The sequence below is a fragment of the Denticeps clupeoides genome, chromosome 4 (genome assembly GCF_900700375.1).
Source record: "Denticeps clupeoides chromosome 4, fDenClu1.1, whole genome shotgun sequence".
Classification (NCBI taxonomy): Eukaryota; Metazoa; Chordata; class Actinopteri; order Clupeiformes; family Denticipitidae; genus Denticeps; species Denticeps clupeoides.
This window is the reverse complement of record NC_041710.1, coordinates 21,338,905-21,362,410: the sequence shown is the minus strand read 5'-3', so window position 1 is coordinate 21,362,410 and position 23,506 is coordinate 21,338,905. Positions and strand designations below refer to the sequence as shown.

At 44.8% G+C, this 23,506-nt stretch overlaps 1 protein-coding gene across 21 annotated transcripts in view; it reads right to left on the bottom strand.

Annotated features, from left to right (window-relative positions):
* Positions 1 to 23,506, bottom strand: part of tenm3 (teneurin transmembrane protein 3) — a 255,412-nt gene that overhangs the window by 35,934 nt on the left and 195,972 nt on the right. For 14 of the 21 annotated variants that reach the window (XM_028977050.1, XM_028977052.1, XM_028977053.1 and 11 more), the window contains 9 exons: positions 21,572 to 21,779; positions 20,164 to 20,265; positions 18,951 to 19,145; positions 16,443 to 16,643; positions 12,849 to 13,034; positions 8,090 to 8,116; positions 7,289 to 7,312; positions 5,716 to 5,862; positions 3,291 to 3,507 (listed from right to left, as the gene is read on the bottom strand). In XM_028977050.1, coding sequence (XP_028832883.1) covers positions 3,291 to 3,507; positions 5,716 to 5,862; positions 7,289 to 7,312; positions 8,090 to 8,116; positions 12,849 to 13,034; positions 16,443 to 16,643; positions 18,951 to 19,145; positions 20,164 to 20,265; positions 21,572 to 21,779 — 1,307 coding nt within the window. The remainder of the gene's footprint in view (positions 1 to 3,290; positions 3,508 to 5,715; positions 5,863 to 7,288; positions 7,313 to 8,089; positions 8,117 to 12,848; positions 13,035 to 16,442; positions 16,644 to 18,950; positions 19,146 to 20,163; positions 20,266 to 21,571; positions 21,780 to 23,506) is intronic. The other 7 variants (XM_028977057.1, XM_028977056.1, XM_028977070.1 and 4 more) reach the window with 2 other exon arrangements.

Genomic DNA, 23,506 nt, shown 5'->3' with positions numbered 1-23,506 from the left:
GTGTATGTCTTTTGTAAATATGTAAAGCAGCACCAACATGATTGAATAACTACTTCAACTACTTCCATTTCCTGTATCATTGTGAGAATGCTGCTCCTGCGCAGTGTGAAGACAAAGCTTAAAATATGGTAGTACGGCATCTGGCAGCACAATTAATCACAGTAGCACTATTATCGTTATACCAATATCTGGACACAAGCATCCAAAAACAGTGCTTGTCAAACTTTCCAAAATGAGTTCCATGCATGCACAGTTCATACAGACGGTAATTATTATCCCCTATGTGAAAATAATTTATTATTGACTGTCACCTACAGCCACAACCATACTGGAACAATTATCAAGTGACAACAGTGAAATCAACTGTACTGCATGGAGGATACTGTAGTCAAGAGAGAACATACAAATAAAATTAATTATTCTTTTTTTTACAAAATGAAAAAAAAATCATGCACATGCGCTGAGAATTAAAGCTCTTAAAACAACCGGTTCCGCACACACACACACACACACACACAGAACAGAGGGTTATTGCACGCAGTAGTATAATGACCACCATGCTTTTTAGGGCCTTTAAATGCTTAAGTGTGCACATGGCAGCGATCTGCAGGTATCTGTATCACCAGCCAGCTGGACCTTTCTGTTTTATGTCCAACAACTGTCCATGCCCGGACTTAGTGTAGAGAAGGGCCTTTCAGATGGAGGTGAGTGTTTTAACACACAGGATTCTGACACGTCTGACATTTAAGTGTTCAAACTCTGCTCTCCCCTCCATGTTTGGCTTGCTCTTCACTCCACTGTGACCTCCCAAATTTTTTTCAGCATGGAGATTAGCAAGGAATCCAGCTGGACCAGCCCCAGACCCCACCTCCTAACAGCCTCTGGAACCCCCTGCCTCAATGTTGGAGCGGTCACCCAGGCCAGTGGTCCAACTCTTTAACCACACCAGACCAGTGCAGTCCTTACAAGAGCAATGCACACCACTCCAGCCAATGTCAACCAGCGATCAGCAATCCTGTTTTAATCCGCTTAAAACATCCTGAGATCTTTCCGAGCGATGAGGTAAACGAGTGACCAAAGCAGAGAGGATGAGGTTTTCCGTGCTCCCATCTGGGGTGGCTAATTGTGCTGTTTAAAATGGCTTTTTCACACGTTTGACCAATTTCAGATGCATGTTTCTCATTCTATCTGTTGACTGAAAATGGTTCCATACGTTGTTGTCTTTCTCTTCATTTTTACATCACTCTACATTCATTTAAACTCACTGTCTCACTGTCTCTCAATGTTATATCAGAGAATGTCTGTGGTAACATGTCACAGTGTCTGAGGTCAGAGTGAGAAAATGGCAGCTTTCTTGATTTGAATTGGGCTGTTAGAATCGCGCAGTCCTACTCTCGATCTAACTAACAGAAATGACTCTCTGAAACTGAAATGTCTCTGGCGGTGTCTGTGAGGAGCCGAGCAGGTCAGGGAGAGTGCACGGAAACCACTGGCTGGATGTGGTTAGTCATTACACCCGACCTGCAGCATTTAAAGGCCTGGCTGGATGTTAAGCCTCCCTGGCCCTGCAGCCCTTCGTCCCGAGGTGCTTTCCATCAGTTTAAGGGTGGGAAAGTTTGCACGGGGCTTTTTATGAGCTGCACCGCTAAGTCTATAATACTGCAGGCCTAAGCCCAGCAGGCCCCGACTGGAACGCGGTGTCAGACACGCTGTCCCACAGACCTCAGAAATCAGAATAAACGGCCTCGTCTGGTCGGCGGGTCATTTTCATTTTTCATGTTTTTCCCCCTTGCTGCCAACATCATGAGTGTGTTTGTTTGCTGGGAAGCTGAGTGAAGGGCTGTGAGGGACAGTAGATGCTGTTAAACTGTGGATTATTCCAGATCTTGCTCCAATAAGGCCTGAAGGCTGCATAGCCAAACACAGTGCACATGTTGTAGGTTACGCTAACCGCACTTTAAAACAAACTCTGTCTCACTCTGCACTTCTCCCTCTGCCTTTGCTTTGCTTCTCTTTCACCCTTAACTTTCTCTCCTCTCCCTCGTCCTCCTGTCCTCTAACTTCATTTGATCTCCCTCTCTTTTGTGCTGTTTCCAATCCCTTCATCACCCTCTCCTTCCCTCTCTCTGTTATGTTATTCAGAGCAGATGTGTGCGATGCGTACTCGGGGGTGCGCTTAAATCACATTAGATTCCACCCCCCAGTCCTCCCATGCAGGTCTATCAGCAGTGGATCTGGCCAGTCAAGCATTCCCAGTTTGCGTGTTTCCGTATCGCTCTTATCTCCGTCAGGCCATTACCCAGCGCGTTGTTTGTTAATCGGCTTATTTAATCTGTCGCTATCACATTGAAGCTGTCATGCAATTTCTTCAGATTAATTTCATTTGCCGTAATTTATACCTCCGTGGCATATGGATTAAGTTAAAAAATGCACACACTTCTACACTTCAGTTGTGGAAGGTATAAAGTTTGGAGCGGAGCTCACTCTGAGCCTGAGTGACGATCCCAGATTCACTCAGCTGATGGACAATGCCGGAGGTAGAAAAGGATACTATTTCCCAAAAGCTGAAATTCATCGGAGTACCTGACCTCCTCCTGTGAAAGGCATGCATAGCTCTTCATGAAAAATAAATGCATAAAATAAATAAACATCAAAAGACCATCAGACAGTCCAGTTGCACCAAGTGTGATGTCTGTCAGATGTCTGGATTCCACTCGGTCAGAGTTTGTGATCGGGGTTACGTGCCCAGGGGTGCAAACAAAGCCAGATTACCCACCAAACCCGGCCCCAAGCCCAACAGGTTGAAACGAAAGAGCAAATAAAAGAGGGAATAAAGAATTCTGGTGCATAAATAAACTAGTGCAGCTGGTGCTTTTGTTGGAGAGGGAATGAGGATGTTAAGAAAGGCCTTCGTTTTAAATAAATACATTTTTTATATTACAGATTTGTGGCAAGCTCCCAGTACATGATCCTGTTAAAATATACACACCTCTCACTTGCTCGTCTCTCTGGAGGTGCATTGTCTGTTATTAATTACACACACACACACGTCTCCATTCTAACCCTTACACAAGGACAAAAAAAGTCCAATAATGGTCCTATAGTCCAAGGTGCAGGTCAGAAGAGACCGGCGATGATCCAGAGGCCTTATTGGTGTCGATCTCTGCAGCTAGCAGAAGATCTCTGTGCTCTTTACAGCCCACCATCAGAGGATGACCAATGAAAGGAAACTTCATACTTTTTAGTCATCCCATAGCATACGTATACACACACATAATCACCCGCCCTACCTCTTATTAAAGGGGTTTTCTCCGGTGGTGATGTGAGTGCTCTCTGGGCCCGAGAGGAAGCTGATTCGCTGGTAGAAGGACTGGGCGGCCTGCTGTGTGGGAGCCGATTGGCTCATGCTGATGATGTTATTGGGGTCGGGTGAGCCACGGCAGAATGGCTGGCTCTGACACGAGGCCTGCAGGCAGCAGTCCGGGTCCATGCAGTCTACCAGGCCGTCTACACACACAAGCACACAGACAAAATAACTGCTACACATACACTTTAATGTGTAATCTCTGCTCAGGGGGGTCTGTGGCTGTATCACTCATGGCTGCTTTCCCTTCAGATAATAAGAAAAGTGATCTGTAGAAGACAGGTGGTGTTTACCTGGTTGTTTACCATATCTTGGCACACAATATGAATATGAAGCAATTGATAGTGTCACAGTACATTCATGAATGTGGGGTAAAATTATATAATTTTTAAAGTATACATTTTAAACTTTACTTTAAGTTTTATCAAATCAATATAGTTTAATTAATTGTATAAATTAATTCCCTGTCTCTAGATGTTTCTTGATCATTTTATTTCCCAACATATCATTCTATCCCCAATCTCTCTTTTTATGGTTATTGCTTTTTTTTGTGTGTGTGTGTGTGTGTGTGTGTGTGTGTGTGTGTGTTTCTCCCACAGGTAATACAGTAAACCACTGCCATCCGTCTTGCTACTGTTTAAGGAGCACAGCATATAACTGGTTCTCTGCCAGCAGGGGTTGCAAAAGAAACACACACACACACACACACACACACACATACACACACACAAACAGACACACAGACACACACACAGAGAAACTCCCAAAACTAGTTAATACGCTGCTGGTTTATATTTTAAACCAGGCCCTTTGTTGATGGAGTCCCTTACCTGATCTGTGAAGGAGAAAGACAGAGGTAGACAGAAGGATGGAAAAGCAAGACGGATGAAAGAGAGGGAGGAGCTGAGAAAAAATAATGAAAAGGAACAGGCCAGTGTCCTGGTGTTTGTTTTTCTTTGCAGGCTCTTCTGGCCAACCCGGCCCAAAAGCAAGCACTTTAATCTGGGAGTCAGTGTTGTAAATCACTCTTGAGTCGTCAAACTAGTCTTTAACCCACACTCACTCATATACACACACACACACACACACACACACACACACACACACTGAACTGTGCTCCTGTCTGCTGTGTTTGGTGAGGTTTATTTTCTCGGGCCTATGTAAATATACATTATACGCTTTATATGTGTTTGGTTACTGTGTCTGGAGACATCTGCTCCTCTTTGTTATGGGTTTGTACATTCAGAACAAGGCAACGGCTGTTTATGACTTCTCCTATCTACTGATATTCTCATTTTTTCTCCATTTGACTTCCATTTGTGTGTGAGGCCTAGTGTATTTAGATGTATATATATATCTTAATTTATTTATGTATTTACAGTATATGTGTGTGTGTTTTAAAAGTAATTGACTGAATGTGTGTGTTTGAATAGTACATACTAGTGCATGTCATAAATGAAAACTTAATGAAATTTAATTTCATAAAATCAAATGATTCACCATACAGAAACCAATATAAAAATGTGTCGGTTTATACAATGAATTCTTGGTTGGACATGACATAATTAAAAAAAAAAAAATCAGAATTTTCTTTTAGAATCACTAGTATGTGTTTGCATATATATGAATTCTGGGATTGGGTTGGTCCACCCCACATAAATAGAACAGAGAGTGTTTTACCTTTTTTTATTCTGGGACCCTGAAAAGTTCCCTCTTTCTTTTTTTCAACCCAAACTTTGTATGCTGTAAGTGCTTTTATGTCTTCCGTTGGATCCTTTTTAAGGTGCTGTGGGAGTGGAACTGGATTTGGATAGTGGTGGCAAGCTGTGATTCCTTTAACGGCCTCCCCAAAGCTCCACATCCACCTCCACCGCCTGTTTAAAATAAGCCTCCTGCTGTGTGCTTACACACTACAGCACACACTCAGTCAGGGTTAAATATGTACAGGAAACAGCTGAGGTAGATAAAATCTTGGTGTTCGGCATTTATCACACAGTTTAAATGCTTATACGGTAACCGAGTCTTACAAAATGTAAGGTCCTGCTAACGGATAAGCACACAGGGAAGCCAAAATCGCATAGCTGCTCTGGGAGATTAGGGGACGGGAATAGGAATAAGAAATGTGAACTAGATCACTTTCATTAGTTTGTGCACAACAAAAGCGCCTCTGTAGAACATGGTGTGGGCAGGGGGGTTAGATTCAGCCCACCTGCTTGCTCTAGGAGGCGGTGACTCACTTGTGCAGCCCAAGGAGCTGACGATCCAAAAGCCTTTAATTTCATTAAAGCACTTTACTTGTTTAACCACATGCAGATTCATACAACACCCCCCCGCCCCCCATTCCAACTCACCCCCTTCGTTGTCTTTGCTGTCCGTGCACAAGGTCTCCATGGCGACATCGCATCCGGCTCCCCTCCAGCCAGGCTGGCAGACGCAGTGCCACACGTTGAGGTCCAGCGTACAGCGGCCGTTACTGTTACACAAACCTGGGCAGCCCTCTGCAGAGACATGCACACAATATGAGTGACACTGCACACACTCTGAGCACCAATGATGTGTGTCAGTGTGTGCAACCTCCATACACGGACATTTTAAATTACTTTATAAGTATGTATGAGTGTGATTGTCAGTGATTTCTTTTATGTGGATGGGGTTGTATATGTGTCTGTGTGTGTCTGTGTGTGTGCAAACATTCCTATTCCCACAGTTTGCATGAACATGACTGCAGCACATATCCCTTTTCATTCGTACAAAACAAACAAATGAGGGAGCGTAACGGATATACAGTCATATTGAAGAAACCGAAGCGGAGGTCAGGTGGACACTGACAGTGACAGTCAGACAGGCCTGGTGAGATGCAACAGTCGCTGTAATTTCACATGAACAGAGCAGCCCACTTCACCCCCATCCCCGCCCACCAGCCCACTCAACCCACAACTCGATTAAAGGTGGAAGAATCAAAACGACTGAGAAATCAACAAATTTGTAATGATCCAGGTCCTGATTATATTAAATTGATGGAAAACAGCAAAAAATCTCTTTTTTATTGGAAGATCCAAATTGACTCCAATTGAAAAAATGAAAAAGAATACACAGGAAACAGGAAAAAGAAATGATGAGATTCTGCAGCGTATCCATGTGAAGCTACAGCACACAAAGAAACATAGAAAGAGAGAATCCCAGCACAAAGTATAGGGAGGGCCCATGTTTTGGCGGTGTTGGTGGTAGGGTGGTGAGGGGGCTGGGCTCGCCTCCAGTGCTATACTTTATGCACGGCTGACATTCCGCCCGACGGAATCAGAGAGCAGCACAAGCCCTGTGTGAGGGGGACAGCAGCAGCACAGCGGCAGCGGCTACCAGAGCTGACACACACCGGGAGATCAGGCTGAGGATGCATGGAGAGACAGGACCGACAGGGTTCCCAACAGAGCGCAGGAGCACACGACAGTGTGTGTGTGTGTGTGTGTGTGTGTATGCATGCAAGAAAAGAATTTGGGGTTGTAAGTGAAGCTGTGTGTGTTGGCGTCTGTGTTTTTGTGTGGAGGGTAGGAGTGTATGCATGTGTGGATGAGGCTGCAGGGTAATGACATTGTACGCACTTGCATGTATTTATGTTTCTGTATACAGTAGTGCGTGCGTGTGCATGTGTGTGTGTGTGTGTGTGTGTGTGTGTGTGTGTGTGTTTGTTTAGGTGTGCATAGGGGATTGTGGGGGGAGGCTGACTGGTCAAAAGACAGACAAAAATGAGAGAACCAGATAAGAAGGACCACAATAAAAACAGAGAGAGTCGACTGGAACAGACACGTTTAAACGTCGTGCTTCAAGACAAGAGAGACAGAGAGCGAGATCGAGAGAGGGAAGAGAGAAATAGCTGTGGAGAGTGATTGCTCGTGACAATCTCCCTGGGGCTGGGGTATAAATTACCTTTATATCCTCCTAGACTTTCTCCTATTATGGGGCAGAAGGAGGAAGGAGGAAGATTTGGGAAAGAAAAATTAACAGAAAACCTCAGCACTCAAAGAGCCTGCATGAAGGACGTTTCAGAGCGACATACATGTACAGGGGAAGGGAGGAGCAGGAGAAAATAATAATAATCAAGGTGGGGAGAACGGAGTGCAGGAGACATGGGGGGGACAGAGGACAGACAGGATCTGAACGTTGCTGGAAGTGAGGACGGATTGCTTCACAAAGATCACAGAAAGGTCAAGGTCTACCATTCAAAGATCACAATAAAATGAAGACAGCAAGCTCTCCTATATCAACAGCCTCCATATGCAAATATATGCAGACATGCAGGAGCAACATATTCAAATTACTGACAGGAATGAAATTATATATGACCGTATTAGGAAAGTCTGGGGAAAGGTGCGAAACAAAACAAAAGGGCTGTCCTGTCATTAGAAGATCAGTTGCCTTAATGTGTATGCTTTCTGTCTGGGTTCAAAGCCTGGTCAAGTTTTATGAACGTTGTCCTAATGTCATTTCAACAGCTGCTGATGAGATCGTTCAGAGGAATAAAACTGAAAGCTCAGCAGAACAGTGGCATCTGCCATGGGCATGGAACTGCACTAAAAAGACGAGCAAAACAGAACAAACATAGTATACTACCACCACGGAGACACAGAGAAGGAGAAACAAAGAGAAAACAGGGTTATTAAGAACGCAGGAACCACAGCACAGGACACATGAGGAGGCAGAGGAGGAGGAGGACAGAAAGCACAGTACCTCTCACTGAAGGCTCCAAAGAGTGAGCTTTAGAGAAAAGGAAGAGGGAGAGAGAGACAAGAGAAGAGAGCAGACATTTCAGAACAGCGTTTTTACAGAAGACCATCGCTGATGTGACAAACACACACACACACACACGCACACAGAAAAATAAATAGAGCACAGCAGTCAAACTCTCCAAATAGTGGGTCATGATGGGGAAAGAACATCCCCATCCCACTGAACACACAGGCACGCACACACACACGCACACACACACACACACACACACACACACACACACACACACACACAGAGCTGTGAATAATTAAGGCGGTGGCTTTAATGACATATTTATTTGGTCTACCAATCCCTGACAGACATTTTCTTTCCAACGTCATTTAGCGAGATTATCTGAGTGCTGAATACCTTAGCATAACATATCAAATATAATCACATCATCTGTGTTTGTCTGCATGAGAGCAGGAGGTAGAGAGAGTGAGAGGAAGCAGGAGCGAGAGAGAGAGAGAGAGAGAGAGAGAGAGAGAGAGAGAGAGAGAGACTAGACACAGAGTGATGGTGCAGTGGGAGCCCTGTGAATAAGCAAAACATAATTTCAGTACAGCCATAACATTGTCACCTCATATGAGTTTTATTTTGGCTCTGTGTGTGTCCTATGTGTGGTGAGAAAAAAAGTCTACCACCTGGGGAATATACTGAATAAGAAAATAAAAAGAATACTTTTCCAGAGAAGCACATAATACATATATTTCAAAACCAGAGATATGTGTGTTTACAATGGAATCCCGACATAACTACATGTGTTAAGAAAACCACATGGCCTTGTGTGCGCATGTGTGTGTGTGTGTTTGGTTTTGTGCTGTTGAAGCAGCTGGCCACTGTCATGTCCCTTTCCCATGATGCAGTGCTGCACTGCAGTATTAGACAGCGGGTTATGAAAACACGTGCAATCACCCCGGCACCCTGACGGCCACCTACCCTCTAATTACCGTTCCCTCATTCACTGACCCTGCTGCCACTCAGGCCAGAGCAGGACAAGAAAACAGAACCAGGAGACGAGAGCGAGAAAGGGAACGAGGGGAAAAAAGAAAAAAAAATTAATCAGCCCTTCATGGACATGAAGGCTTCATTATTTGCGCACTGGTTCTGAGTGCTGTGATTAAAGTCACATTAATCTGGCAACAATTACACATCACATCCAGCCACTTCAATCAGACCTCCGGCAGAAATGAGAGGATGAGGGGGGTGGGAGGGAGGAAGGGAGAGAGTATACTGTACATATTGCTTTACATTATCTTAATTGCCTTTTCCAGTGGCTAAGAGTTCTGAAGCCCAGCGACTCTGAGTAAATGGTGACTTGAAATAATTTAAACAAACTATGCAATCGAGCTTTCAAAGACACCACCTCAGCCAAGAACAAACTGAAAACACACTCACACACACTCCTACTGTTTTATGATGGTTTCTGTACTGTATGACTGCCACCATGGTGGCTGGTGCAGAATTTTAAAAGTCTCTACTGGTTCCCATGGCAACTCGTTGCTTGGAGGGGGGACTAAATTAATAATCAAGTGGCGGGCATATATGAGTGATCTCTGATGGTGGCCGACCCCGTGGTCGCTCATTTGCTGATGGTTTCCTTAATTGTGGAGAAATCCTTGACTGTGCAATTGCTCTGTAAATGTGTGTGGGAGATTTGAGCCGACTGGAAGCACTCATCTGGGGTAAAAACGCATCTGAAAGCAGATATCTTTCATTATGGGCTGGTAAAAACCAGGATAATGAAGCTGGAGCAAATGCACATTCACACGTTTGTGTTTGCAACAACACAGTAAAAACAGTATTAACAAAAGTATTAAACATATATACAGTACAGGCCAAAAGTTTGGACACACCTTCTCATTCAATGTGTTTTCTTTATTTTCATGACCATTTACGTTGGTAGATTCTCACTGAAGGCATCAAAACTATGAATGAACACATGTGGAGTTACGTACTTAACAAAAAAAGGTGAAATAACTGAAAACATGTTTTATATTCTAGTTTCTTCTAAATAGCCGCCCTTTTAAAATAGCCGCCCTTTGCTCTGATTACTGCTTTGCACACTCTTGGCATTCTCTCGATGAGCTTCAAGAGGTCGTCACCTGAAATGGTTTTCCAACAGTCTTGAAGGAGTTCCCAGAGGTGTTTAGCACTTGTTGGCCCCTTTGTCTTCACTCTGCGGTCCAGCTCACCCCAAACCATCTCGATTGGGTTCAGGTCCGGTGACTGTGGAGGCCAGGTCTCCACTTTTTGTTAAGTACATAACTCCACATGTGTTCATTCATAGTTTTGATGCCTTCAGTGAGAATCTACCAACGTAAATAGTCATGAAAATAAAGAAAAACAGAAGAGAAGGTGTGTCCAAATCTATCTGTCTGTCTGTCTAGCTATCTGAATGTATATGTATGTATGCATTTACATTTCTATGCACATCTATTTTTCACAAAAAAATACTTTCTATGACATAAGAATAAACACACACACAGGAATTAAGAGAGTTCAGTTAGTCGGCTCTGCATGACAGAGAGACTGATACATCAGACCCGAGAGAGAGAGTGGGAGAGACAGACAGCTCTGACGAATGGAACTGAGGGAGCCTGAAGACTAATAGTCCTTAATAAAATTTAAAATGTCTGCCAAATGAGAGTCACGACAAAATGTGAAAAATGAATGTCTCATGTTCTTCTCGTCTTCTTCCATGCGCTTCCACGCTCAGATGCTCACCCTCCTCTCATCAGTCTGAAGTCATTAAGGGCTCGTTACTAAAACATCAGCTAACTTCAGCGCTTTAAAAGTGTTGGTATGCACACCTGCTGTATCCGTGCTACATTTACTGGGTGGCTCCTGTAAACCTGCCAACGCTCCGCCAAGCAGTTTCTCTTGGAGAGGAGGGTAAGCCATCATTCACGGCAATTTACGCTCTTTTGGCGGCTGGGCGAATCCTGTGGATGCCACTGATCGCATGTGCGCTGGTGCCACATTGTCGCTGTTGTGACTGCAAATAACGAAAGCCGAGGCATGTGGTTTACCACTCAAACGCAATCTAACACAACACATCAATGAGCTCTCAACCAGGCATCAACAAGACTTCAGAGGAGACAAAGATGAAAAGGAAAAGCAGAGAGGCTCCTTTCTCCCGGCAAAAATGGACTTCCCTCTCACAAGTGACTCCGCACAGTGTCAGCCGATGAAGAGACGATCTGACTGAGGTTCGCCACTCACCGATTATTCCAGCACTATTTACCGTGCCCTGAGGGAACGGTGGGCCTTTGTTACGAGACGGCTTCATAGCCCGTCTCAGCAGGCCAGGAGCCCTCATCAATAGCAGAGCCAATATTATTGAAAGGTTGTTGTAAAGTCAATGTCGCACGCTGAATAAAAAAATTTGGCATGGCAGACTGGCGCGCGACGCCTCTGAAGACACACACTGCGCAGTGCAGAATTCAGGAAAAGATGGGGTGAAGGGGAACAAAAACAACATACGCACACACACACACATTCAATATTTGTCCTTACCTTGACCCCTTATCTCAGGTTGACAATGATTTATAGGGCGTCCTAAACATATCATCCCTTCGCTCACACAGACGCAACCACAATTCAAAACAGGAGCGTGTTTCAGAGCACACAACGACCCTGACCTGGCAAGGATAACCCACTCACCTGGCCAGGTACAAGCTCCCACTTCTGCCAACGCACAAAACAGCTCCTGTCTCGCTCTCGTACAGCCATCCACTTTTCAGGGTGGATAAATAGCCACACACTTAATTTAACAGAGCTGGATAATGGAGCTGCGGGCAAAAAAAAATCTAATTCAACCCATCAACAGTGACCAGACACATGGTTTTGGGACCGGGGGTCGATGCCATATTGGAACGATCTGTCTTAGAGAAAACAACCACATGAAAGCACTACACTGCACTAATGGAGATTCATCTCTAAATAAAGGCCTGCATTCTAATGAAGAGGCCTAGTTAAATGTGGCCATTTGCTAACGAAGTTTGCAGTCTGTGGATGCTGCCCGCTGACTGACTGGGTGGCTGTGTTGCACCATGGAAGGGGACTGCGACGGTAGAAAGATCACAAGAAAAAAAAAACCCACTGCAGGCCAATTAGCGCTCAATTAGACAGCCACTATTGATCTTCAGACCAAAGATTCTCTCACGCACACACAGCACTGTTGTCACTCTCTGACACTCTTTCTGGCTTTTCGGTATTTTTCTGTGTCTATTACTGTGGCCATTACTGAAAGGTCATGGGCCTGATAGGGTTTGATAGTGGGTAAAGGCCACCAGATTAACAATGAAAGCCCACCAAAGCTTCACACACACAAACAAAGGTAACCCAAGCCACCCGAGAGGACTTGCATAATGCCCACGTTAAAGAGAGGGAGGACAGGGGGGCAGAGGAGAAGATGGAGGGATGAAGAGGATCAAACAAGTGCAGTTCAAAGGCGGCCATGCACACCCATCACTGTCTGTTCTCGTCCGTTCTCACGGGGAGTCAGGATTTATAGAAGGCCATGAGGCAATGCATGGATGTGTGTGTGTGTGTGTGTGTGAGGATAGAGAGTGTGTTCTGACCCTAAACTATATTATAATGCTGGGAAAGCTAGGCCATCGTGTTCAATTAATGTGTCACTAACATTAATGCATGTGTGTGTGAGACAGACAGCTGCGGTGAATGCAAGGAGTGTGTCTGTGTGTGAGGTACTTACCAAGAGTGCAGTGTTCTCCAGACCAGCCCTGGTTGCACTCACACTTGCCGTCCTTGCACACTCCGTTCTCGGTGCAGCGCGGGTGACACGCCTTAACATCGCACACCGTTCCCGTCCAGCCCTCCTCACAACGACAGCTTCCCCCGATACACACGCCGCGAGAACCACAGTCCACTGAGCATACCTCTGTAAACACACCAACACACACACACACACACGGTCTCATACACATGTCAGAAAGCATCACATCCACCTCACTGCATGATGAACGAACTGCTGCTCCCACACATGATAAACATTCAGAGTGAATGAGGAAGGTTAGCGGAGGGTTAGGGGAGGGCTTGTTCAGCGTTAGCTGGTAGCTCTCACACAGCACCTCATAAATGTGACATTTCGCCGGCCCGTGTGCGTGTGCGTGTCAGGAGTGTGAGTGTGAGTAAAGAGAGTGGGTGGGGGGTCTGAGTGCGGGTCGGTGCTGAGAGACAGATCTGAGTGGCAGAGACACTCTACTTTCTAACCTTGCAAATGGCACACACACACACACAAACACTGGCCCGACAAATAAACAATCCATACACACGTTCTGCATTGTATTGCCCCACACAGCCACTCAACACCTGTTTATAAAAATAAAAAGAGGACAGTGTTCTGCCTGTTTACTGTCGTTCTCGTGGACGTGTGAAACCTTCAGCAGGGAAGTGCCCATTGTTTACGGACAATATAGCCTGTATTGATGAAATGGTTCCATCTTTGACGTCTGCAGGAAAATAACCCATCCTTTTGTCGTGAAGAACGTTTTACGCTGGTGGATAAAGCAGAACACTTGTTCTCTGTAATTTGTTGCAGAACTGGTCTAAAGGAAAAATAATGCGTCCTGCATTTCGCACAGAATAAGAGACCGAATTTTTGAGACTAATATCTCTCATGCAGAGCTCTCTCTCTGAAAAGAACACGACCTGCAGAGAAGCAAAAGAAAATTAAGGTAAGGCAGCTCCTGAAATGTAAAATAGAAAGGGCCATATTTTACTGATGCTATACAACAAGTGCAGGGGCCTGTTGTCTAATGAAAGTGAAAGTGAAGTGATTGTCATTGTGAAACGCTGCAGCACAGCACATGCTGACACAACGAAATGTGTCCTCTGCGTTTAACCATCACCCTTGGTGAGCAGTGGGCAGCCATGACAGGCACCCGGGGAGCAGTGTGTGTGGGACGATGGTTTACTCAGTGGCACCTTGGCGAATCAGGATTCAAACCTTCTGATTACGGGGCCGCTTCCTTAACCTGTAGGCCACCACTGCTTCATGTCATAAATAGATGCAATTAACGAGTGAATTATCTGTATCTTGAATAAATAATCTTGGAGGTACCTACTCCACCCTTTTTGAGTGAGCGAGAAGACAAACTTTAATAAAGTTTTAATAAAAAAATATGGCAATGGTTTACCAGATGTCCATATCCAGAGTGACTTACAATCAGTAGTTACAAGGATAGTTCCCTTGTAGCAACTCAGGGTTAAGTGTCGTGCTCAGGGACACAGTGGTAGTAAGCGGGGCTTGAACCTGTGACCTGTGGTTGACAGCTACTTTGTTATTTATAGTACTTTCTTGTTCTGGAAGGGCACTGCTCCTCCTCCTCAGGGTTTCTTCCAATTTTTACATTTCATCCATGGGATTTTTTTTTTAGTTTCGAGCCGTTGTGTTCAGAAAGGAAGCAAGTTTGTCATCAGTAGGTTTCTGTCAAAAGAAATATGTGTTGTCAGCCATAGGGTATGTTACGGTGTTATTGTTCAAGAATTCAGATGAGCACACTGCTGAATGTAGCATTAGCGAACATTGCCTAAGCGCTTTGTTGTATGTACTACACAAGAAAAGTATAAACCCCAGCATGCAACCCTCCTGTTGAGAGCCGAAAGTGGTGGCGGATGACCCTGTAATTGTGAGCATTGCTGAAGTTCAGAGTGTGTAAGCATGGATAAGTGGACAGCAAACAGAAGGCGCTGAACGAGGTGGTGCTCTCAACACTACTCATAATTTAAGCCTCCCCTCAACATTCAAACCCACATGTGGAAAAAAAAAAAAAACCTCAACGTTTTATAATAATAATAAAGATGGATGGCACTTGAACTGGATGATGCTCTTCCACTGGGCACAGTACAGAGGACAGCAATACACGTCTCCATTTAGACACATCTCGTAACACACTTGTGTGATTCACCCCTCCTGAACACATTAGCACACTGCGGCCAACAGCACCGAGCCGCCGGCACGTTCGACCCACTCTGGCTCCTGGCGCTGCGCTACAACCGGTCTCCCCCACTCTGACCGGGGGTCACCGCGGCAGCGCTCGCTGTGTGTTAAAACGCCCATCAGTCCTCAGTGGGGGGCCAGAATTCCTGCGGCGCTCTGTCATTATGAAGCCCGCAGGTGGCCGGGAAGTGGCGCTGCACTGGAATCTACAGTCGGTGTGAGGGTGTGTGTGTGTGTGTGTGTGTCTGCCCAGGTGAGTTAGAGAGGTGGGCAGTGCTGCAGTCCATTTTGCCCCCCCTGCTCCTCAACAGGGATGTTTACTGCAATGGGTCATGTGGTAAAAGTAAAGGTTAAATAAAAAAGAAAAAGAAAACCCACCCTCCTTTCTTCTTCTGCCTTCCGCCCGCCCCCCTCACAGTCGCTTCTTGGCTCCAGCTGCTGTACCTAGCCTCTCAGGGCTGTTTTAATATTAGCCTGGCAGCGCGCAGAGACCAAATCGATCTGATCAATTTTTCATTCCATGCAAAAAGCGTTTATCTGCTTTTAACACAGCGCCACAGCCTCCCTCCCTGCACGGCTTTAATTAACGCACGTCTAAACAAAGCAGCATTAAACAGCTAATTAATAAAGGAGGGAGGCTCATGGCGCCAGACTACAAGTGAGAAGCAGACGACAGAAACTGAATAGGACCGGAGAGGCAAGGAGCGCTAAGGGAGCAAAGGAGATGTGATATTTTAACAGCACATTTAATGAAACAATTCTGTAGTTTGTTCAAGAGACCATCAAGCTCAAGAAAAAGTATAAGAAGACCCAGAGAGACTGTTATGTACTGTTATTACAGAATGGATTATATAGAGCAGTCATGTTCGTAAAACCAACAAACACAACTGAATATAAATTAGTGAACTGAATCGAATAGGATGAATTTTGAAGAAAACTGCATCTACTTGCACTCAGTGAGACTAGTCACATTAGAGCTGCTACCTGCTGAGGGCCGACCAGAGCTCTAAACTGGCCAATAATGGTTGCAGTCATCTTCTTCCCATCAGGCATGGTAGAATATCCAGACAGAGCCTTTTTTTCTAGTGCTCTTTACACACATAAGCAGCTGTGAAGTCTACTTTTCAGAAAGGACGCTGCTCTGTTGGTAACCTTGGCTCTTTCAATAAAGCACAGAAGCAAACAGCACAAGGAGCGCTGCATCGCATTAACAGTCTCATCCGATCTCAGGGACTGACTCAACAGGGTCTCAGAGCAACGCAAACTACTGGGAATTTCTCACATTCAGAGAAAACGGTGTGGTGCAAAGGGAGAACAAAAGAGAAGAGAAGGATGCAGCTTCCATACCGATGGAGCAGTCGGGCCCACTCCAGTTGGCGTGACAGGAGCACGTGCCACTCTCGGCCTGGTAGGTGCCATGGCCCGAGCACTGGTCGGGACACATCGTCTTGAGGATCTCACAGCTGGTCCCGCCCCATCCTGGGTTACAGTGGCATTCCCCGTGGATACACACCCCGTGTCCTGCGCACGACGGGTCCAGGCAGTCCACTGTGAGATGGAAAGAAGCAGAGAGGACAGAAGGTTAGCCAGATCCCTTTCTCCATTGTGCTCCTGCTCAGGCTTCTCTCTTTGCCTGCCTCCTTTGTCTCATTGTCCCTGTGCTACAGAAGGTAGGTATATTTCATGGGGGTTCCCAACCGGTCGTGACCCAGTCCTGTCAGGCTGTGCTTTGTTGAGGAGATGAGGTTCAGGCACTGAGCCCTAAAGACAGCAGCCGGCCAATGAGGCTCTCAGCTGGCCAGGTTTCCAGTTGCAGCACTGGGGTGCCAGAAATGTCTGTGTGTGTTTGTGTGCTTCTGTAGAAGAAGATCTATGTGTATATGTGTGTCCCTAATATCAAAACAGGAGGCTAACGCTACAAGCAACACCGATCATATGTATCTCTATGTGTGTGTTCAAAGAGCAGTAAATCGTGTAATTCCATATTCCGGTGACGATTTAAAACGCTATAAAAAAAGCTATAAGCAATTCCTCAGGAGTAAACCACAGTAGCGTGCATGTGTGTGTGCGCGTGACTTGCCTACGTGTGTACTTCTGAGAATCAGCCAATCAATGCACCTTAACATCAGTGATGAGATTGTTCATCCTTTTCCTTAGGGTATAACAGTTAGTCAGTGTGTGTGTGTGTATGTATGTGTGTGCTGGTGAATATGCTCCCGTACATGTTAATCTAATGTAAACTAATCAGTCTGGGTGAGAAAAATCAATTCTAATCTGTCCTTTTCATTTGTTCATGCACTCATCTGTAGGCCTAAAATCAGTGATGCAAATTTTTTTGAGGATTGGAGATGCCGAGGGGGGTGGGTGGGTGTGGGTCGGTATCAGTACAGACATCAATGCAATTATTTGCTCTGCGAAGTAGAGAATAGCAATTGTTTCTGGAATATTGAACTATTAACTTCCTGAGTTAATGATCATTGGAGGGACAATGAGCAATCAAATCAGGACTAGAGAAAACGCCCTGTGATCAGCGGTGAAATTTACCTTATCTTCTTTCACTCGCTAAAAGAAGTTGAACGGAAATGAGGGATGAAGAGGGCAAACGAGGGTAGCACTCAGAAATCAGAGACAGGGCTGGGGATCATGTTGCCCCACATCTATCCTGGTCTGAAGACGTGCTGGCGGAGGCCATTTTGCAGGAGCGGCTCTTCTCTGAGGCGAGGTGCATTAAAAGCATCTCTAAGGAAAATCAATGGTTCTCATAATGACCTCACAAGCATTACGTGACATGTTTGGGACACAAGATCCCACCCCAGACTAAAAGAGCGACTAGAAAAAGCGTGGAGGTAAAGACAGCAGAGACCACTTGAAAGAGAAGCCAGGAAACGCAAGGCTTAAGGGATGAACGTCTCTGGACACCTTAGCTGCCCACATTGAACTGCAGCTCTCACCACTGTAGCATTACAGAGCAGATGCCATGGCATGAAAACTGGAGAAGCTGCAAAGAGCCTTTACTCAGCACAGAAACATTTAGCATGTTCTAAATCAGTCACACAACCCCTGGCCGCTCAAGACATTGCACAGGGATTATAAATAGAAAACAAGTTTTTCTTTTCTGACCCCATATACCTCATAACTTTCTCAGGTAGGTCAGAACAGAGCGGATGAACGATTAGTAACATTCTCTTTGAAATATTCAAAAAATAATAAAATCACTGAATATTGAACAAATTAGACATCTGTTTTGTATTTCAATTTTTTTAAATATTCATTTAAAAATATTTATGCTGCGACACTGTCCTTTTTGTGTGCAAAACTGAAATCCAAAGCTACAGTGTATCTCTCTGTCTCTCCTTCATTGCCCTTGTCTTGCTTCGGTCTCGCCTTGATTGTTAACAAAAGTAATTCAAGATGTTTCTAATGCTGTGACAATTCTCTTGAACACAATGATACATCTTAATCACATTCTAAAATATCATTTCCATTCTGGTACTCTTGAATATGATACTCTTCACGTTTCTTATGATTGTTATTGAAGATGTTGGGCTCAATTTGGTTTTTGGTTTCTCATTCCTGATCTTGCTGAGAAGTCTGATACGCACAAACACAGATGTGCCACTGGAGGTTCTAGACACCAACGGCTTGCGATCTCAGGAAACAGCACATGTAATCAGAGAATAAAGACTATAAAAGGCAGGTGTCGGTGTGTATTTCTTTTTGTCTGCCCAGGTAAGGTGATTTGTATCAAAAACCAGGTCCAGTTGTTAAGATAATGAAAGAGCTGCAAAAAAAGCACATGCCAGCTCTGTGTAGGGAAGACTTGCCATCCCTATATGCTGCACTAGAGCCACTCACCCTCCTCGCAGTTGTCTCCTTTGTAGCCAGTGTTACAGGCACACGTGCCCATGATACAGATTCCATGGCCACCGCAGTGGATGTCGATGCACTGGTTGAGGGGAACGTCACACTCGGTGCCTTTCCAGCCACTGTAGCACAGACAGCGTCCCCTAGAGTACTGTCCATTGCCACTGCACAACACTGGGCAGGCAGCTGGAAAGAGATGAGAACAAAGTTACACGTGTTGGTGATGAAAAAGAAAGGTCCTTTGTGGGAATTTTAGCAGAAGGGTCAACAAACCGAAACTACAAGTCCTGCTGTTAGTACTGGGTCCCTGATAAACAGTATAAGTCACAAATTAATTGAAATCTGCTATTAAAAGATAGTATTTAAAATATAGAAATACTTTCGTGTGCAGAAAGATTAATGTAGATATCCAAGTTTAAAGTCATGATATCAAGCTTATTTCTGTGGGGTGGATGTTAATAGACTAGACAGAAAGTCTAGACTGTATTCTCCTATCTGCCACAGCTCCTAAAATGTTGCGTGCTTCTCCAATGACCTTGTTTTGTATCACTTTAGTCTCATTCTAGTCCCTTGGCATGTGGCACCGTGTTGCCACCCCAGCACACAATGGCACTGGCCACCACAGGCGCATGGAGCAACCTGCTCTGACTTCTCCTGCAGACCAATATTGAGTTATTTGATCTGCCCAGTTTGCACACCAAGGTACTTCAAACCATGTTCTAATCATACTACATGTGTACTGAACCAGTAATTAGTTCTGGTTAAACAAAATCAATGCAAAATGCATGTTTCAATAAACTGGAAAAATTACATGTAAAAAAATATCAACAGTAATTGCCAGTTTTTCCATTTCTTGTCTTGGCAGCAGATTAGGTGAATAAAACCCAAATCGTGGCAGGTAGTGTCTCAGATGTAATGCTGTAAAAGGTGTCTTCTGGACACACACACAGCATTGAAAGTGAAGAATATAACAAAGCAAAGTAATGAAGAGTCAAAAGAAGGGTAGGGACTGGTCTCATGAGGCCTGTGACAGGCAGACACGTCAGAGAATTGAATCTCTCATGCCTACGAGGCAGCTCCCCTCACGCGGATGACAACCTGAAACCAATTATGAGCGATGACATAGAAAATTGTGTTCCCTTAAAGATACCTCTGAGTGTGAGGTGTGTCTGCATGTGTGTGTGTCAGTGTGAGTGGTTAATACCTCTTGAGCAATCAGGACCAAGGAACCCAGGAAAACAATGGCAGGTTCCGGATCGACAGTCTCCGTTTCCATGGCAATTGTGTGGACACTCAGTGATGGACTCTGTGGAAAGAGGCAGAGCGAGGGAAGAGGAAAAAGGGGTAAAGAGTGAGGAAAATGGGGGGACTGGAGGCTTTAATTGAAGAGGCAGACCACCTTCCTTCTTTAATTAAACTACGAGAGATGCTTGATTAAGGAAAAACCTGTTCCTCTCTGCTCCTCCTTAATGAACCAATCACAGCTTTATTACAGACAATTATCAGCTAAAGACTACAGGCTGTCTTCACTTGATGCGGCGTGGCTACTAGATCATTATGATCTTCCAGTAACCTATCCACACACACACACACACATACACACACACACAGTGGTGGCTTAGTGGGTAAGGAAGCGGCCCCATAATCATAAGGTTGCCGGTTCGAATCCCGAACTGCCAAGGTGCCACTGAGGTGCCACTGAGCAAAGCACCGTCCCCACACACTGCTCCCCGGGCGCCTGTGATGGCTGCCCACTGCTCACCAAGGGTGATGGTTAAAAGCAAAGGACACATGACAATCATTTCACTTTTATTCACACACACACAGACACACACGCACGCTTGCCTACACAGCAGACTCTCTCCTGTTGGGCTTGCTCTTACGGAGTTAATCGATGGAGAGGCTTTACAGGATACACAGCATTACAGAGTCCCACAGCTTCAGTGTGTAGAGTGGCTGCTGCTGTGCGTGTTTGCAATGCGTACATTCTTTTTTTTGCTGACCTTGAGTGCAGCGGAACTAAACTACCAGTCAAAATTTTGGACGTACCAACTCTGTGATGGTTAACGACACTAAGATGGAGCCATTGAAGAATCTAATGCAAGAAACATGTTTTGTATTTTTTGGAACAGGAGAAAGTGAAGTACTGTATGTCTGATGAATCTGTTTTTTCAGTCACCTCTTTTTACCTTCATGACTGCTTTGTTCAATTTTGATATCCCTGTTGTCTAACTTATGGTGGTTGAGAGAAGCCACGAATGTGAAATGCCATTACAACAAAAGCTTTGGAGAGTTTATTACATAACCTCACATGTGTAAGTTTGTAGTTTTGTGACTTCTGTTTTGTCCTATAATGTAAAAAATGCAAGATGCATAAATGAGTAGGTGCATCCAAACTGGTTGTGTAAGAGAACAGTTACATTTATCCCCCCTGGAGACACTCAGAGTTAAGTGTCTTGCTCAGGGACACGATGGTAGTAAGTGAAGTTTAAACTCCAAAATGTGTATTACTGCACTAACATAACTAACATAACATAACTAACAGGCAATTATGCTCATCTCTCAGTGACAAAGACATATTATGCATGAACAACACACATACTCATACTCACCTATGACGATGGTGTTGTAGGACACCTGCTCAGTGTTGCGTCCATCATTGTAGAAAGCCAGATGCCAGGTGCCTGAGTCCAGGAAGCGGATGAAGCCGGCCTCATGCACACTTACTGAGCGTGCCCGCCTGACCACCTCTGGCTCCAACTGCCCACGCTTCTCTTTTGCAATGAGTGTGCTGCCGTCCAGGAGTTCTACGAAGTCATACTGCCCACCACACACACACAAACAACCTTTTATTATGAAGTCTCTTCTCTTAAGTCCTATTAAATGTGTCTCCAGGACACAGAGTTAATATATTATGCATTACTGCAAAACACAATTATATTTAAATATTGTGTGCATGCTTGGTAACCTCAGCCAATTTATAAGTTGTCTTCCACATATCCTGCTGAAACACCCAGCCTGCTTTCTTTCCTAACTACTGAGATGATGTATATTTTAAACAGGAACCTCCTCAGTGAGTAAAAGAGTCTGGCGCATTGTATTTCAAACTGTAACCCAGAGAAAAGTTTGGGAATGTTACATGTGTATATATGTTATTATGTTCATTTTATGTTAATAATTATTGCTAAATATTTGTTCAGTGTTATTTCTGTTTCTTTTTATTATCTGTGATGTTCTGACCTATCAGCGATGGTGGGAGGGATAAGACGGAAGGAAGTGGAGCGCGCGGGAAAAAAGGAGGGGAGTTCGCGGCAAAACGGGAGAGAAGCAAGGAAGAACAGAGTAATACACTGTGGGAAAAAGAACTGATAAATAACCGGAGATTAGCGGTATGTTAGTCTGGACGATTGTATCAGTTAGACACTAAGGTTTACAGTATCTCAGTGAGAGGTGCGTTGTAATATTCGCTGGTGTCTGAAGTCTCCGGCGATTAGCTTAGCCTCTTAGCTCCGTGCTCGGACACGGGCCTGGCGTACGAATTCGCCGTCCACCGGCAGGGTGAACGGGCGAGAGCACAGGGAGAGGAGAGGACGAGCACACGCGTGTCGGCGCACCCAGATAGCAGTCTGCGCTACCGGCAACGCGCAGGCTTCCTCTGGCTACGTTGGAGCACCGCATTGTTTCCAGGGTCATCCCGTCATCCCGAGGAGCACCGCAGCTCACGATTTACCTGGAGGTCAGGAGTTACAGTGACTGCAATACCGAAGCACGGCATATTGTGCTGGGAGCCGTAAGTGATAAGACTGAAGCACCTCGACATTTTGCTGCACACAGGCCTGCACCGTGGGGGTTATATTTTTTTTTCACTTGCCGGCTTTAGTTTAAGTTATTTAATTGGTTTACTGTTTGAAAGTGTATTTTATGTGTGTTGTGTAATTTCTTTTGAGTTCCTTGTTTAATTATATAAAGGAAAGAAATACATATTTTGTACATGTTATTATCTGTGTGTTGTTTATACCCATTTATATAATTCATTTCGGAATTCCACTAGCTATATTTAAAGATTAAGACATATGAGTAAAGGATCACTTGTAGTGATATGAACCCAGAGCCCAGCTCTCATAGTCGTGGGGTAAAAGGGCTACATAAATTGGAGGCACCGCTGGGATTGCTAGTGGGTTCCCAGAAGTGATTTTTTTTCTGTTACACTCAGCACACTGCTAAGCAACTTACTGACCAGTATGGCAAGCCATAGTGATCTAGAATTAGAACTTAAAGGCTGGTGCCGAGGTGAGGCGTTAGAGGAAACGCATGCATTTATGGTAGTTATGCCGGAGGAAAATGACATTTCATTAATCGAAGAGACTCTACAAACAGTGAAGAGTTTTGGACGTGTACGTGTTCGTGGGCGAACTTTTAACACGCGCCTGAACTGCTTTTTGGCTTTGTGCGAATGTAAAGAAGTAGTGAAAGCTGAACATGTTCCTCCAAAAGTCTTTCCAGGTGACACAGAGGAAGCCTGGACTATAGTCATTGTGCATCAGGCT